At 42.3% G+C, this 19,377-nt stretch overlaps 1 protein-coding gene across 1 annotated transcript in view; it reads right to left on the bottom strand.

Moving 5' to 3' along the window:
* C3_2H11orf58 (chromosome 3_2 C11orf58 homolog) overlaps positions 1-19,377 on the bottom strand; it is an 85,569-nt gene that overhangs the window by 21,834 nt on the left and 44,358 nt on the right. The window contains exon 4 of the mRNA XM_085648092.1: positions 11,396-11,505. Coding sequence (XP_085504218.1) covers positions 11,396-11,505 — 110 coding nt within the window. The remainder of the gene's footprint in view (positions 1-11,395; positions 11,506-19,377) is intronic.

The following is a 19,377-nucleotide window of genomic DNA, read 5'->3' on the forward strand; positions in this document are numbered from 1 at the left end:
AGCTTTTATCAAGTATGTTATAACAACTAGAAATACGTGTAACTAATAAATGGCAAGACCTTTTGGGAAATGGTGGCAAATACTAAACAATTTTAGGTGCCTGCTGATGGGGGCTTGTTAGTACTTGAATTCCCCGGCTTCCCAGTTGAGGTTCTGGCCCATCAATTAACAGTTTAATACTTTATCTAATCCCAGCCAGGAGGTGAGTTCAGCGGCAAGCTTTTGCAGATGTTCACATCCAATAATCTATCCATAATTAATAAAACAGGGAGGTCAGATGTAATGGCTGCTTCTATTGCAGCAACAAATAAATGGTATTTACAACATACACCAGTGTGGTGCTGAGTGGCAAGCGGTGACGCACGCGTGGCTGCGGCTCCAAGGTGGAGGCTGCGCGCGCAGGGGAGGGTAGCGCCTCGTTACTGTGTGTAGTGTGACATACGGGCCGTGCTGAATGACTTGGGCTGTAAACCGATGGAGGGGGCTGCTGAAAGAAGAACAGGACAGCAAGCCGAAACAGGGAAGGAAAAAACAACAGGAGACTGATAGACAGACTGCTTCCGGCTGTGGTAAGTGGAAACGCATGTACTATTTTAAAGTGCGCCTGCATAGCATCAAAGCAATCGAGGCGTCGGTGTGGCTTTTATCGATCTGAAGTGTCTATGGAAATAGACTGTACCCGGCAGCCGAGCGGTTGTCGCGTTTAAGGAGTCTATTTACACAATTTCACAGGTTAGTGCCTTAAACTTCCTATTAATGCACACATGACATTTTACATCCAGTTCCACTTTGATATACGAAACGCTCCTCATAAATACAATAACTGCTTCTGCCCGTCAAAACATGCAAATACAGTATACAGTAGGCAATTTAGAAAAGAGAGAGCAGAAAGAGCAGTGAAAAGGATGATAGTCCATACATAAAAGCGAAAGGAGAAATTACGCTGACCGTAGAAGCCAGGCATTCGTTTGTACGGCTCAATCCACACACGAATAACCTCCAGTAAACAAACTAATAACCAGACAAGCACAAACTGATAGACCTTTCAGTAAAATAGGAAACTGTGATTTTTCCCCTGTACAAATTCACCTGACATAATTTTAGCAGGGAAAACCGTCGGGTGTGCGTGAAATTTGTCCATAACTCACATTCACAATCAAGGCTCAAATCGGCAATCGAAGGGAACGTTTGTCAGAGCGGATGTAGCTGCCAGCGGTGTAACTCCCAATGGTTGGCCTCCCTTCGGCTGTGAAAGTGATGGCAGGGACGCGCTCTTTGGTGGTGGGGGGAGGGGGCGGGGGGGGGGCCAGAGCGAGGCGCTTGGGAGAGCAAGGCTTAATGAGCTCGTGAATGCAAGCTTGAGGGCAGGAAATGATTGTGGTAGCACTTTGAAAAGCCACTAACTAAACGTCCCGCAGAAAAAAGAAGAAGAAAGAAAGATCCAAAAATATTCTGACTTGTTTTACTCCCCCCCCCCCAACCCGAAATAAAATTCTAAGTTGTTCCCTCCCTCTTGGAGTGATGGAACATAACCAACCCTCCCCACCACATCCCCTGCCCTGGTATCGCCCCCGTGATAATAATAAGTCACCCCAACCCTCGAAGCTGTCGGTGCCCTGACAGCCCAGATGGGAGCCAGTGCTTGATGCCGCACCAGGCTTCCCACCACCCACCAAGCCTGGCCTCTAATCCCAATCAGCAACATGAAAGCCAAAAAAACTGAAACTGGATATAAGCAGAGACATATGTGAAATAAAAGGGCATGGAGATGGTAGTGGAAACAGAAAGAAGAAGAAGAGAAAAAAAAAAAAAACCCACAGAAATACATCAGTCATATTATGATCATAAACCGTTCTAATTGGAAAAGCCCTTAAGGCTAGTCAGACCCTACGAGGTGTCATACTTAGGGTGCCACATCTGTACTTGGCCGTCCTTCATGATCTTGAGCCGGGCAGGTTCCTGGAGGAATACCTGTGCTCCAATGGTTTTCAGAGGACCAATAACTTAACGCAGCTTCCACCATCGGTCCATGGTGGATTTGCAGAGATCTGATCTGGCTACAATCGAAATTGCATCAACCATAACAAGTGTTTTTGGGCATGCTTTAAGAGAGATTGCCTGTCTAAGTTTCCAACATAGATTAAAATTGGACGAGGCGGCATGGAGTTGGAGTTATCCGTATTGCGATGCAAAGGAAGGCTGTGAGCAGGCTAAATCTGAGAATACCAATCCATTAGGTCCGGAAAGGCCTTGCTAAACAATTACACAATGAATTGTCGGGTCGCTCCTTTCCCTTCCTTCCGGTATTGCAAATATCCTCAAATTATTTCTCCTCTGTCGTTTCGCCAGATCTTCAATCTTGATTTGAAAGGCCTCCAACTGTCAATCGTGATTGCCAACTGCTTTAACTGTAGCTGTCCCCATCTCCTCAGTGTCGGAAACACGTTGTTGTAACTCAGCGACCTCCGTGGTGAGACTAGTGGATCCTTCCCGCCATATCTGAAACTGTATGTGGTGTTTTCAGGTTGTCTGCCCTTGACTCAGCGGAGTAGGACTGTGCCTCAGAGCACTGAATCTGCAGTATCTGCATGATTGCCGATAAGGATGGTTCTTCGAGGTCTTCCTGTATGGCTGTTTCGTTATATACCAGAGCAGCAGAACGTTCGGAGGGGTCTCCGCAGGTTGCATCTAAAGATGACTGAATGCGAGGGGTAGACAGCTGAGAGGAGATTGTTTATCTACGGATCGCTCATTCTCTGCAGCGTCTGCCTGAATCCTGACAAGCGGGAAATAAGTGCCTTTACCTCACCCTTAGATGCAACCCAATTCCTGAGTGGGCTACCCTTTGCTCTTGACCTGTTTGTCTGCCGTTGCCTCTTTGGCCATTTTGAAGACTTTTATGCGGCCCGAAGCCTTCTGTTTGCGGTTACTCTTGCTCATTAAGGCCCGCTGCCCCCCCCCCCACCCCCCGACTACCCATATAGGAGTCCATTCCATCCTCGGTGGCGGGAGGAACAACAGATACATCAAAAGGGGGCACAGTCACATATCTGCAAATCCAGCTGTCCTAGCCAAGGCCCTGGCCCCTCGTAGTTTACACCCCGACCACCACCTCCTAGTCTGCGAAAGAATCTGAAACAGCACTTACAGATTTTGCAATACAATCCAGTGCCTTGTGTTCTACCTGGTGCTATGCCAAAGGAATAGTGTTGTCATTCGTGTGCAGGGGCGATGTGCACATCACTCTGTGGGATCCTTGATGATGGGGATGGGAGCAGTCAGCTGGACAAGACTATGTGCCACAGACTCTGTGCCGTGTCCACTGGCATCTTTATCAGTAGTTAAGGGACTGGAAGAGGAAACCGCATTCCCTCCAGCCAAAGCTGCTGCCATCAATGAGTCAACTAATAGGTAGTCGTAGACAGCTGGCTGTTCTTTGGCTGCATATACATAATCCTGTGCTGCTCTGGAATGCAACTTCCAAAATTTGGCGCCCAACATACGACTTTGCGTGGCCTGTTACTTTTCAGCAGGCCACTCACTCCTTGTTGCCATCCAGCTCTGGGGAATCCCTATTACTCCCTTTAGTAGCTCTACTGGCTCCTTGTGCCCCATGTAGCACAGTCCCCTTTTCTCCCCAGATATCTGCGCCGTCAAGTCTCCAGACCAAGTCTGAAGCCAAGAATCTGCAGCAGTCAGGAATGTGGTAGAAAACATGCCTCCATCCATGCGGTGCAACCCACAATCAGCAAAGTAAGCAAATCCAAAAGTTACTTGCATGGAGCTTTATAATTTATGGCACACAAGAATTTTAGCAGTGTGGTTCAGCCTACCGTCTTCTCCCGTGATGTAAACTGGGCGTCGCGCCACACAGAAGAGCAGCCACAGCACTCTCCCCGCCGAATCTCCAAAATGAGCCAGGAAACAGGAGCAGGTGAGTTGCGGCTGTGAGGAATACAGCTGAAAGCATGCGCCATTCGCGCAATTCAGCCCACAGTTCAGTCCGCCGTCTTCATTCTCCTATTATGGTGTTTCTGGACATCACACCACAGAGAGCAACCGCAGCGCTCTTCTCGCCGAATCTCCAGTCTGAGCTGGGAGCTAGTGAGCCGCGGCAGTCAGGTATGCAGCAGGGAACATGCCCCCATCAGCGCGGTTCCCCACGCCATCTTCTTTCCCCCACAACCCTGCCTGTCCCTACCAAGTACAAACATAGTTATAAATGACAAAAAAATGCTATGTACATTTTGAACAAATGGTGTGCCCAGTGACATTCAATAACTAGAATGCCTCAACTATATGCAATGAATAGAGCTCTTTAGTCAAAGTTATCTTGTTGAGTGCAAAGTTTCCTGGCACACCACAAAAATTATGAAATGATCATGAAAACCCCCTGGATTTTTAGCAAATGCAATAGAAAATTGTGCTATGCAATCCACTATTATGCTCTGCTGCTTAAATATTTTCTCAGTGGGAGAAACCCCCAGACACCAGGGGTTTCGTTGAATTAGCCCTTAATGTTCTAAATGAGGCAAACACCTTTAATTGGGAATATCGCTAACTGCTCAAATGAATACATGTTATCCGCATCCACTTACAGTCTCCAGGGCAGGTGGTGAGTCATCTGGCCAGTTTAAAAGAGTATACTCCAGTCTGCAGAATGCCCAAAGCAAGTCTCCAAGAATTGACAGAAAAATGGCTGAAGTTTTCAAACCTAGTTTTCAAACCTAGTTTTCTGTGCTGAAATAGAATTGCGTTGGCTATCAGGCGATCTGAATACAACATGTAAGCCACGATGAATCTAAAGAAATTGATAAGGCAAAGGCTCTCCAGCTGCTAAGGCTCTCCAGCTGCTAAAAGCCTTCCTGGTAGGTTCCTGGAATATTAATGGACTGGTTGGCAAAATGGGCGACCCTGAAATACTACAATATCTGCGAACCTTTCAAACGGTGCTGCTGCAGGAGAAATGGGCAGTTGATTCTGTGCAAAGTGCAAATGTAGGGCTTTACAAACAACTTTGTCCCTGTGACTAAGGCCCTCAAACACAGGCACTGTAATAGGGGGTGGTCTTGCAATTTATATTGCCCTTGCAATGGAAAGCAAAGAGGTCTGAGACACCAAAAAAGGACTTCGAGTTGTGGAATCGGTCTTGGAATCGATAGAGGGCCCCTCAATAATCTTTGTAGCAAATGCCTACATTCATCGAAACAAGAAGGGAAGAATCGAGTTATCAGAAAACCTGGTAGATGAAATTATGACATTGCAAAACAAGAACATTAGGTCCGAACTCAGTCTCGGGAGACTTTAATATGTGGCTCATCAGAACTAAATGACATACTGATGGCACAAGAACGACATTAGAACATACCACAGCAGGAAAGAATGCATCAGCAAAAAAGCGACAGGAAAGGTCTGTCACTACTTGGAAATCTTGAGCATCTGTGCATCCCAGGGATTAATGGCCACTTCAGCCCAGACAAACTGCCTGGATTCTCATACCATTCAGAGACAGGAGTCTGGTTGACTGATTATACCCTGTTGAGTTTGCCTTTAATGCATTATGTACGCTCTTTCAGACTAGGAGATGGGTCCAATAGCGATCATCTCCCCCAGGAGCTAGAACTGTCAGTTGGAGGTCATAAGAGTTCTGCCAAACAATCATGTTCAATTTACACAATTGACAATAAACAGATAAAATGTATGCCTGCCTCCCTGCAAACTCTATTCAATGATGCTAAGCAAATTTTAGAGGAAGTTAAGAAGGAGGCACTAAGTCCCACCCACCAGGTACTGGGTAGACTTCAACAGTCAATTTTCAGGACGACATGTCAGATCAGTAAACCATCGGAGGCAGGTGACCAGCAGCAACAGTAATCTTCAAGTTTCCTGGGTGGGGAATATTCTTATCATGAAATTTAAAAAAGCACAAGGCACTCAGGAGAGACCAAAGTGGTCAAGTGATACATCTTGAACTTAGAAAAGCCACAAAAGGCTTCAAAAACCAAAAGTGGAAATTGCTGTGGGAGATCAAGAGGAAGAACCTGACCTATTTCTAGCATACAGTAAATTATATTAACAGATCTTTAGCCACAGTAAAAAAAATTGAAGATCCCAGAATCCACACAGGTACAATGTCTATCAGAGCATATTAACACAGGGAGCATAAACTACACCAGAAAAGATAACCCTGCCCCTAGTCTGCGAGGAGAATGCAGAAGCTTAATACCTTTGTCGAGGATCCTCAAAAAATACCTCCAAGGACAAAGACCGTTCTACAGGAAATCAGCTGGAATGGTGCATATGGGGTAAAATGTTCCCTGTGGACGCAAATCACAATTCGACCTGAACACCTGTCGAGTCCAGCAATAAAAGAGTTTGCCCATCAGCTTGGCTGCTATTCAAAGACATATATCTAAGGGGCAACAAGAAGAGGCTCCGGGTCCAAATGGTATTCCCCCTGTGATTTATAAGGAAGAGCCCACTTTTAAGTAAGAAGAATTGTGCGCACTTTTTAATGGCATCCTATGTAGTAACAACATACCCACTTCATGGAATGGTTCAATAATTTCACCAATATACAAAGTAGGAGATAAAAGCAATCCAGAAAACTATAGCCGGTCGTCCTTAATAAAGAACGGGAGCAAATATTTTGCGGGGACCTTACTAGAAAAATGTTTGTCCTGGTGGGCCAGAGACAAAGCGATAATTATACTGAATCAAATAGGCTTTATCAAGAACACAGGAACAACAACCAACATCACTGCCTTTTTTTTCCCTGCTGCCAGACTTTGCAATTGACCTACGTTTCATAGATTATTAAACTGCTTTCGACCAGGTGGACTGGGAGAAATTATAGCACCAACTGGCAGAATGGAACCATTTGTGTTTGCTAAGAGCAATACAAATGCTTTACACCACATCGGTCCAGGTTAAGCTGGGGATAGTTCCCACCTGTCGAAGCTATAGATACAACGCAGGGTCTAAAGCAGGGTTCAGTGCTTACACCAAACCTTTTTAATCTGTTCCTCTCTGACCTCCCACATGCACTAAATAAGATCAACAGCCATACCCTTAAATTGGGAGGAATCTCTCTCTCCAACTTACTTTACGCTGATGATGTAATGCTAATCAGCAGGACACTGGTGGGCCTACAATAGCTTATGGATGCAACTAGCTTTTTCTGAGAGCAATGGGCTTATAGTAAATATGGAAAAGACCAAAACCCTAACCATAAACTAAAAAGGGTTAAAGCACCAAAACTGGCCTCTGTGTAGAGACAAACCTTGGAGTGCTTCCTAATGCCAATGGAATGTTCAGTAATCAAATGGAAGACAACAGAAGGAAGGGCAACACTCTGGTTCGGGAGCTTCGTATATAAAACTGAAGGGCCCAATCATAATCCCACTATTACAAGTCGCCCAAGCAAAGATTCCTCCCACCATGACCTATGGGAGTGAGTCTCAGAGAGGCCGCAACAGTATCACTTCGGATATAATAACACAAATTTTCCAAAACACTATAAAATTACCAAAATACGTCTCCTGCCCAGATTCGATTAGAATTTGGCATAGTGAAGCAATCCCTGGCAGGCAGCTTTTGTGAACTGCTATCACAAACTTCAAATCAGCAAGCGAGGACTCTAAGTCACCCCTTTTGGTTTGAATTACAAAGGAGGGCCCGATCACCAGCAGGAGCCTATTTAAAAACAGCCATAACAAATCTGGGCCTCTGTTCAGCATGGAATCGAACACTGAGCAGAGTTGCAATTGAAAAAAATAACAAAATCAAGCACTAAAACCCTGCCACTCTTGGGAGGATAAAACCAGGAGTAGCCATGGCTCGCTAATTCTTAATAATTATACAAAGCTAATGCCGCTGGGGTTACCTAGAAGACCTCTATAACAACCTGTTAAATATAAAGTTCTTAAAATACAGTCTGGTAGCCCTGCCTGAATTGAAGCATGCTCCACCATGGAGAAGAAAAGAAGATTAGGACAATTGAAGTCTGCGCGGACAAGGGATTGGAGATATGGCCCACAAATTGTGCCTGTGCAAAGCCACTTATGAAGACCGCTGATCAATTCTATGTAGGAAATTCAACAAAAGAGGAATAAGGACATGTAGAGAGGCAGTGGTAGCTGGATTTAACTCAAATGATCCTCGAGTTTACTGTGCACAGGTAAAATACCTTCATAGACTAGAGAAAAAGGAGTCGAATTCGGCAACAGAAATGAAAACAGACATAAAACGCAGTTGAACTGGAACTAATTAAAATTATGTGAACAGCAAGAGCGAAACAAGATTCAAACTGTCAGCATGCGGACCTGTAAGGTGTAACTGGAAGATGAGCATGGTGCATTTTAAGAACAGTTTGCAGATCTGCGCCAGGCTGAGATACGCACCACAGCACTTTATATTGCGAGCACTGTAGAGTTTCTTATGCTCAATCATTTTAAAGCTATTTAAAAGCATTGAATGATGCAGTTAAGTTTGTTTAGTATATTATTCTTGGTATTTTACATACTTTACTCATAATATATCAAGTCTTTTTTCTTTCTCTCTTCTACTTTCTTATGACTTGTATGAACCAGCTCCATATATTTTTTGCACTTCCAAATATTTAATTGTATGAAGTATTGATGTTTGTTGACTTTCTTTCAATAAACTTACTATGAACTAAAAAAAATTGTTGTAGTTAAGGAATTACTTGAATAATTTGTGCTAGGTGTATACTAGATACAAAAGTACATTATTAATGCTAATACATCTGTATAGTAGATTTTTGCTGCTTACTGTCACTTTAAGTAGGCAATTAATTGCCTTGAATATAAATTGTAAGTGCTGTAGCCAGATCTCAGGACAAGTTATTATTGAATTGCATGCAGACCGTATTGCTAGTATTATGAAGAATCAAGGAACTATTATACTTTACTAGCTTTGGGTCGTGTATTGGCACAACCATGTCTATATAAGTATAAAGGCCCTGCCTACATTTCCTTTACTCTTATTTTATTTGCACTTTTCAGAAAGGTAATTTGTAAACTTTTTAAGTAGTGATCATTGTATGCAACTCCTGCTTTATATGTATTGCACTGGTTTTTATCAATCAAGAAAATTAACGAATACATATGGAATTATTCAGTGAGAGAACACACCCAAACCCCCCCATGAAAAACCCAGGCTCTATTGCTTCATTCTCTCAATATTGTTTATGGTGGGTGTTTACTGCTCACCACTTTCAAAGTTCACCAGCAGTCGGTAGCCAACAGGCATTCGCCACCTTTTGGCAGGTTCCCTTCAAAATGAAAGCAAAGGGTCCTAAAGATCTTGAGTAATGAATTCAATATTCCACTAATATTTATTTACTGTTGAGCGCATACAGTGGTGGCAGGTTGAAAGCTGCACCACTTCAAACTGCAGTGATTGGAAACAGCCTCTACTAAAACCTCTGGGGTGCATCCACCATAAAATGCTTTACAATCAAATTCCCTTTCCATCCCATCATGATTCTTAGTAAGATACCAGGCCATCCGGCAATAGTGCAGATGAATTTTTCCATAACTTGCCATTCCACCTTCCAACCGTATCGGAATGTCAAGGTCTGGATGCACATTTCAGATCATGGTCATTAATCCATTTTCAATGGCATTCATGGCTTCTGGAACTTTCTATGAATTTTCCAGTCCTCAAGGATCCTCTTCCAGATTGTGATCAAATAAAAAAAAATCTCCATGAAGCACTTGGGATATAAACTATCAACCCTAATCTTTACACAGCATTTTTTTTCTTTTTTAATCTCAGGTGGTCTTTTAACCTGAAAGGGATTCGAGGCATTCCATTGACTGTTGCAGTCTTCATTAGTAAATGGTGGGATCAGCTCCAAATATGAAGCCACTTGTATAATTGGGATGGCTTCTGTATGGAACCAGATTGCAAATTCATTGACCATATTAGACATTTCATCAGACCACCCCAAACTTACACACTTTCAATTCTACCTTTGATGCTGGACATGGCTCGGCAAAGTCATAGCAGACCTCTTTATAACTGATTAAAATGGCCCATGAACAAATGGCACAACTCAAGTTGCTGGCAACACAAGTTTAAATTAGGGGCGTTTCATTGCTTGTGCCAGCGTTTTTTTTCTTCAGCAGTGCGAGGTAAGCACTCATTAATAAACCCCTGTTTTAATTTTGATGGGGTGGTATGTGTTTAAATCTTAGAGCGGTTGATTCCTCTGGCCACAGTGTCCATAAGCACTATTCGATGTGGGTTATTATCTCATACGCCGATCTATTTCTTGTTTTTCATGTACTGGATGTGCACACAACGGTGGAACATCATGTGGCATCAAGGTGTTCCTGATGCTTATATTTGTGTTTTACTTCGTTTTGTTTTTTCTGTCCTAGGTACTGATCAGGAGCGGTTACATCATGCAGCTGTAGCCAGATTTCAGGTTACTGCCCGCCCTGATCTATTTTGAGGGTATTTTAATTGGTTTTCACGTGCACATTACATTTTAAAGTTCTGGTCCTGACGAAGCGCCAACGACCCTTATGGCGACGCAGGCGCGAAACATGTTGACCTATGTCTTTCTACACCCGGGCATAGTATGCCTTTGGGGCTAGATTTTATTTAGCAGTTGAGTCTGCTTAGGGTACACAATTCAGACAATCGCTGCAGGTTTACCCTTCACGAATTTTCTCTTGACACTTGCACGCACTTTTGTTTTCACCCTCATTGGACCCCCCACCCCACACACCCAAATGCACCATCCGGCAGTCCTATAAAAGATCTCCGACAAAGAGACCCTTCGGGGGACCCGTAGGGAATTGCAGCGCCGGCCCTACGAGGAGCAACTGCCCGATGATGAAGCATGACACCCTTTGGGGTGTGTGAGGGCAACAGAGGACACATTATGGTTTTCCCTTTCATCTGAGGGTCCCTTCACCTAGGTATTTCTCTTTCTTTTTCTTTTTCCTTCCTCTTTTCTCTTTTTTCTGATTCCTCTTCTTAACATATGGTGACTGTTTGCACCTTATTGTATGGGTGACTTTTTGCACCCTACTTTTCAGGAACAGTGTCCTTTTTGTGATATTAACACAAGTTTGATGTCAGGATAATTCCACAAAACATTGATCAAACACTGATCACACTGAGTTGGCTATCAGGACTGAACCGTTCATCTTCAAGTTCCACATTAAAAAAACACAAAGTAGTAACGTCAAAGATCCCCCTAGGCTAAGCAGAAAAAACATTTGTGGTAGCAAAACAATCATTTGCCAATAAAATAGCAAACTATATACAGTCTAATTGTTTAAACCCTAGCACACTGCAACAAGACATTAGAACACTGGGACATTGATGGATGCAGGATGCTTAAGCACAATGTTACCTCGCTGAAACCTAGCCCACAATGTCGACGATTTCTTCCAGATAGTTTGCTGTCCATGCCTTGATGAAACTGATTCTCTAGTTCATCACAAATTTTCTTATCTTCTTCACCTGAAAGTACAGTATATCAAGGTTAGGTAGGATTTTAAAAGCTTTCACTGAATAAAAAGAGCAAGCGATATTAAAAGTTATTTTTCCATGCAAACGTCATTACCCTTCCTAAAAGACAATAGCTGTATCTGTTCAACAGCAATGGGTGTAAATGGGTTATCTGCATGCTGACACGTGTCCCCGACGCCATGGGTCCGGTTATGACCAGGACCGTCAACAACCTGCACTATTAGGGCACCCCCATTATAAACTTCACCAGTTTTTCATCTGCAGATGCTTATTAGAGTTTTCTCTGGCCGCATTTCCGGTCGTTGGATCCCACACAGCTTGGCATTTTAAGTAACATTACATCCATATATATTAAAACCAACTAGTATTGAATATAACCAACCATTAAAGTAAGGATATGGTTTCTCCGCGCGATGACAACCTTTTTTACCAAAACAAGTGTCTGGTTTTTCAGAGGAACCATCATTAGATTGTGTATACTGTGACGGAACCCCGATGAAGGCTTTGCCGAAACGAGCGTAGTGCCAACATACCACCAGTTGTCCTATTGTATTATGTTATCTGAATGTCTATTACATCAGAAATGGTTGTCTAAGCTCTTGACATGACTCCTTGGATAAAAACAAACCACTAGAAGTAATTTAGGATTGATGTAATAAATCTGTATTCACTGAAATTTTGAGACAACAGTAACAATATTTGGTGTATATCTGTGGACATGTTTTTGTATATGTAATGTTTTCCACAAAACTGTTCATATTTTATTGAAAATTAATGTGTTTTAAAGATAAGAAAAAAATATATTTAACAAATAAATGTAACAATTTCATTAGTATTGCATGTTTTCCCATTTGGCATTCACTATATAATTCATGTACTAGGTTTTTTTGCCCATTCTTGTACTGTTCATCGCCTTGCCTAGGCTTTTATTCAATTGTGAATTTCCTTGTTAATGGCAAGTACATCTTGTTTACATGGGCCCGTTGTTTTTCAAGTCATTGTAAATGGGTTTATGACAAATATAATATAACTAAAAGACAGCTATTAAAAAATGACAATGTAGTGAGGAGACCTCAACTTTAGTAATAAACACCTCTCCAAAATAACACAATGGTCAAAAGCATTACAATATATTATCTAATGTTACATACTTGCCATTATAGGAGAATATATCCTGGGAAATCAGTATTGATCACAGCAGAAACTAATGCCAAATTATAGAATTGATTCAGACATACATTGGCGGCTTGCTTGCACAGAGCGCTACAAAACTAAACTTGTGTTGTAACTGAATTTATATAGCCTTGACTACCCCTGACGAGGCGTCAAAGCGCTGTTTCGGCGAGTAGCACGCTACTCTGGAACTCAAAGGATTAGTGTTGAATTAGTATAGTAAAATATGAAAGTAATTTGAGTGGCGGATAGGTAGTCAGTTATTTGGATTCAGAAGCATAGCGGAGGGATATAAGAGGCAAAAATGTTTGCATTTAAATAGCGCTCGTTACCCCTGATGGGGTGTTGAAGCACTTTTTTGGCGATTAGCGCGCTACTCCGGAACCCATGAGGATTAGTGGTGAATAAGTATAGTGAAATATGAAAGTAATTTGAGTGGACATAATTAATGACTTCATCCAAGCTTCTTTTGTACACATTACTCTATAAACAGGTATACCATTAGAGCTATGAAAGTGCACAGTAGCTCATAAGAATATAAAGAGTCTTTACTGCTATCATACATACAACCACAATAGGTAAAGCAAGCTTGTATTATTTGCAACATCATCCCTATACCCAGGGCTTTAAGTGGCATGAAAAAACTGGAAGGTGTCTCAAAGGGGTGTGGCCAATGTAATTAAGGGCATGGCTTAAAAACACTCAAACAAAAAAACCCTGTGCTTAGCATAGTGTGCCGCCCGACTTGTATTTTGCGGTTTCTGTCATTGCATCCAGATATATGATACAAGTAACATCATACCTACAACAAGTCAGGACTATTGGCTTTGGCAATGGTTGTTAGTTGCATTAGATTTAAAAAAAAAAAAAAATACAGCAGCTATGGCTTGTTGTATAGAATATTAAAAAGCTTCCACTTAGAGCCCTGGTGACACCGGGACAAGTTTCAAAAAGAGAAGGGAAATCCAGAGAGAAAATGACTCTCTTTAAAGGATTTCCCTTCCCCTACAACGCTCCCCTGGCATGACGTCATGCCATACTTCTCCACAAGTGAGAAGTGAGCAGTGTGAGCACGTGCACATTGATGTGCCTGCTGTCACTGCAGTCCGGAAAAAAACCGGACTGCAGTGACAGCAGGCATAAAACAGAGCCCGAAAGAGACCCGTTTTGAGGCCTCCTTTAAAAAACTGCCGGGGCTCAGACCTGGTGAGACCCGGCCCACTTAAAGCCCTGCCTATACCATTCATTTTATGGGTAGCCAAGTTCATGTTGACTATTACCCACAGGTGAAAGGGTAACCTATCCTGATCAACTACAATGTACATGCACATCTAGTCAGTCAGTTCCTGTCCTTATTTCATAGACTAGGAAAGCTTAAAACCATGAAGGTGCAGCTCCCCATTAATGAGGACTTTTGTCCTGTTGCTCAACGACATTGCAGGAAGCCGTTGAAAAAGAAACAGAAATGCTGTTAAAACATTACATAATTGAATGCTCTACTGGTCCGACGCCCTGGGTCTCACCCATAGTGATAGTGCTAAAGAAGGAGAGTGGAGGTGCTGTGCACATCTGTGTTGAGATGAACAGGGCCAACAAGGCAATCGAGCGAGAGTGACATCCAGGTCCACACATTGCAGATATTACTACACAGCAAAATGGTGCCAAAGTATTTTCCTGCCCATTTGTCAACAAGGGGTATCATCAACTTGAACTGGAAGGAAATTGCAGGTACATTACGACCGTTTCGCCCTATGTTAGTTTATTCAGATATAAACGATTAAGCTTTGTGGGTGTCATCAGCTGTCGAACTCTTTCAGGATGTCATTTGCCACTTAATACTGCCTGCCACTCATGCCTTTAATTACAGTGCTGATATATTGGTGCTTGGGGCCACTCGAAAGAAACATGACAAAGCCCGACACAAGTCTGCCGATTACTGGCTGAAGGTCTCACATTAAATGCAGAAAAGTGCGAGTTTCCCAAAATAAAGCTAAAATTCTTCTGACTTGTTTTCTCTGAAGGGGGAAATGACAAGACTCGGCTGAAGTACAAGTTTTACCATCCACTAGTCCCCTACTGAATGTGACAATGCTGCTGTCCTCCCTTGGCATAGCCAGTTACTGTTCCAAGTGCATTCGTGATTTTGCCATGGTCAATGCACCATTGAAAGATATAACAAAAACGGGGGTCCTAGGAGTGTGATCACAGCTTCATGAAAACCAAACATGCATTTCAGAACGCTACTGAAATGGCCTATTTTGATCCAAAATTGCATTTGGAGATTGTGGTTGAAGCAAACCCGATGGGGGTTTGGTACAATCCTTGCTCAACACAATGGTCATGAAAATGCAGAGACATTGTGGCTTATGTGAGCAGGAGTCTGTCACAAACTGAACGCGTTTATCACACTATTAATTCATGGTCCTGGTCAAAGCAAGCAGGCATGCCTGCAGCTCTTCTGACCGATGTCCACCACAAACCTTCAAGAAAGTTCTTCTAACTACCTCTGCTGCCACACCAGTAAGACGAATCAACAATTCCTCAACTACGGGAATATTACCATAAGACCTAAAAAAATATATATATTTTTTAAAGTCATACATACGCCCATTACTAAAGAAAACAAACCTAGTACTGCTTAACTCAGACAACTACAGACCGATTACAAATTGACCTTCCCTGGGCAAACTGATAAGAGAGCAACATTCGCCAAGGTGTCACAATTCATTAAAGATAATTCCATACTTTCAGACTTCCAAGCAGGACTCGTCCAGGATGAGGCACAGAATCTGCCCCATTGCAATAAGGGATGACCTTAAGAACACATTTGACCAAAACGGGGTTTCTGCACTACTTCTCTTGGACATCTAAGCAGCCTTTGACACAGTTGAACAGGATACAAATACAAAGACTATGGAGCCAGCATAGAGGGGGGACTGCTCTCGACTGGATCACATCCTACCTTCAAAAACAGAACTAATGTCGTCCATACCCTCCTTTCTCATCCAAACTGTACTTCACAAAAGCAGGGGTCCCTCAAAACTATTATCTCACCCATGCACTTCAACATCTACATGAAGTCATTACAGGCACTGATCAATCAATTTCACCTCACATGCTTTAACTATGCAGATGACAATTGCTCCTTAAACTGGAAAGCCTCAAAACATTTCAGTTGCCTCAGAGCCATTGTTAAGTGGATGACATGGAGCCATCTCAAACTGAATGCTTCAAAATTGGAAATATTCATGTGGCGATTGGAAATAGGACCCACTCGCTTCCTGGCCTCACTATGTGGGAACACCGCCTAAAGATTCTAAGGAAGTAAGAAACCTCAAAATTACCATGGAGTTCAAGCTTTTAATGAATTAGTGGATTAACTAGCAAGATCCAGTTTCATTACTATAAAAGCTCTGCAACGCATCTTCCCCCACCTGGGATTTCCACACAAGGTCCAGGCTACTATATCTCTTGTTCTGTAAAAACACCATAACCAATAGCTTCTACCACAAATCATCTTTGACTATGAAAAGACTACGACAGATTCAGAACTCTGCTGCCACGCTACTCTTACATATAAAGCCATAAGCCCATATTTCCCCCTGCTTTCAATGCCCTACATTGGTTACCAGAAGATCCACATTCAAGCTGCTTTGCATGACCCATAAAAAGTTACATGGAACATGGCCGCTCATCATCAGGAAAAAAAAAAATCACCAAATACATTCAAAGGAACCTGCTCTCTAGATTGGCACCTCGCCTCAAAATCCCACCATAGAAGAAAAAAAACATGGGTGGCAAATCCTTCTTTGTTCAAGCAGCCAAACTATGGAACTCGTTACCCCCAAACATAAAATCCACGGATAACTACCATTATCTTCAGAAGACTATCCCAGAGGTGGCTCTTCCCCACATAACCAAACTCAAACAAATATAAAGCATATCGCTGTGTATAAAAGCAGTTATTTGGATTATATGTGTACTAAGATATGTGTATTCCTTTGTATAAATGGGTATAATCTGGTTTTTAAATATATAGATTTTCATTAGTTCTGCTTAAGGTACATATTACTTATGGTTATATTCTAGGTTTAACATGTATATAGGTCACTGCATAAATTAGTAAATTTTTTGTAATAACTATTCATCTACAATTGTTTGACCATTGAAAAAGAAATATATATCTATCTATCTATCTATCTATCTATCTATCTATCTATCTATCTATCTATCTATCTATATATATATATATATATATATATATATTATATGAATACCCAGTCCTGCTCCCAAATATATATACATTTCCAAAGACACTGCTCCTACCGACTACATGGGACCCAAGGGAAGTGGCGCACACACCGGCGGAGCGCGCCGGTAATTCAATCAATGAAAAGTTCCAATGCAGTGCGCTCTAAGCATGCACAGATTCAACAACAATATAAGTTCCAAGGGTGTTTATTCAGTGAATAAACACCCTTGGAACTTATATTGTCGTTGAATCTGTACATGCTGAGAGCGCACTGCATTGGAACTTTTCATCGATATATATATATACACACACAAACACACTAATAAATTAGCTTAACGTACAGCAACACTTTAAAGTCTGAGTTTATTAAAACTTAAATCTAAATACAATATCACACTTATACATACATACCTATGTATCTTTGCATTTAATACTTTACTACTAATTCAGCACCTCCAATGCACTACCCAATATCTCACACTATACCTCTTATAATATCCTCTACCTCAACTCTTCCACTCATCCCAAACCCTAATCTACTATGCTCTCCAATGCAGTACCCATTTTCTCACACTATACCTCTCTCAATATATCCTCTACCTTAATAATATGATCCCCAAAATAAGCCCTTCTAAACTCATCCCTCCTCTACCCCTCCTTGCATCACCTCAAACCTCTTTTACTATTTCGGTCTCCTAAACAAACATTTCTAAACCCTTCCCTCTGTCTCTTCTCCCTCTCCAGCCCTCTGCTCATCCCAAACATCTTCCTGCTGCTATGATCTCCAACACTTTCTAGACCCATCCTTCTATCCTCCCACTATCCTTTTAAACCCAAACAACAGACTCACATGTCCACGGCTTAAATTAATTTCATATTTCCCTATACTAATTCACCACTACTCCTTTTTGGGTTGCAGAGTAGCGTGCTGGTCATCGAAAAGCACTTCAACGCCTCGTCAGGGGTAGTAAGAGCTATATAAATGCAATTACAATTCCCAAACTGAAAAAGAAAGCCTAGCTGTGGTGTGGGCTTGTGAACATTTCTATGTGTTTCTATACAGAAAACATTTTACCCATGTCATTGACCACCAGGCACTGCTCACAATGTTTGGGAATCCAAAAGCCAAGAAGCCTCCTCGAATTGAGAGGTGGGGGTTGAGATTGCAAGAGTAGGATTACACTATTGTGCACTGAAAGATCAAAATCCTGCTATTTTTCCCCAGAGTGCCTTTGGAGTGTCATGATACAGTGTTCAAAGTGGTTGAGGCCTACCAGAACTTCATAGTCAAATCCTGCCTGTCAGTAGAATGAGTTCTGGATGCGACAAACAAAGATTGAGATACGATTACTCTCAGACATTTCTCAACAATCCTGGGGGACAACATACTCTACCTCTAATGGAGGACTGTGAATATCAAAAGTTCAAAAATGTGAGAGAAGAACTTTGTTACTTAAGAAGGCATTCTATTACGAGGATTGTCATACCTGAGAACTTGAGACAAAAGGTTATTGAACTGGGTCATCGTGGCAACTAAGAGCTCGTCGAGATTGTGTGTGGTTACCGCGCATTGATGAGTCGAAAAATAATTAAATGCCTGTCACTTGTGTAACTATTTGTCTCCTAAAACAACTCAGTACACGCTAACCATGTCCGAACTTCGGAAACATGCTTGGGAGCGGATTGGTATGGACTTCTTCAGACCTCTCAATAATCATCTCCTGGTAATAACTGATGAATACTCAATATTTCCCATCGTGGAAGACATGTCGTAAACTAAACATGATAAAGTCATTGGGGTATTGAATGATGTTTTTGCAACTTTGTGTGTTACATCCACTCGTAATTCTGACAATGGCCTACCTTTCAAGAGAATTTAGAGATTGTCACAAGCATGAATGTCAAACATCAGAAAAGCACACCTGCTGGCCCCTGGCGAACGGGGTTGTCAAATGTTTCAAGGGCACCATAAAGAGAGTGGTTCAGCGTGCTGCGCTGGAAGGAAGTGACCTCCGATCTGCTCTTTGTTTCCCCCCTCTGTGCCTACTGTTGCACTCCCCACTCCACAACAAGGGAAAACCCTGCCACCTTGATGTTTGGGAGAGCCATGTGAACGAAGCTGCCACAATGGATCCAGACGAGGTTGACCAATGCAGACGAGATATGTGAAACAGATTTTTTGAACAAACTGTAGATGAAACAGAATGCTGATCAACGCCGAGGTACTATGGACATGGTCTTCAAAGATGGAGACCAAGTCTTAGTCAAATAGATGCGGAAGCGCAAGTCTGATGCTCCATCCGATGCTGACCTACTGTGCGTCAAGACGAGCAAAGGACATATGGTGACCGCTCAACGTACCAGAAAGTCCATTACCAGAGACTCGCTGCACTTCAAGCTCCTGCATAGATGTTGGACGGCTCCAGATATCCGAACTG

The sequence above is a fragment of the Triturus cristatus genome, chromosome 3_2 (genome assembly GCF_964204655.1).
Source record: "Triturus cristatus chromosome 3_2, aTriCri1.1, whole genome shotgun sequence".
Classification (NCBI taxonomy): Eukaryota; Metazoa; Chordata; class Amphibia; order Caudata; family Salamandridae; genus Triturus; species Triturus cristatus.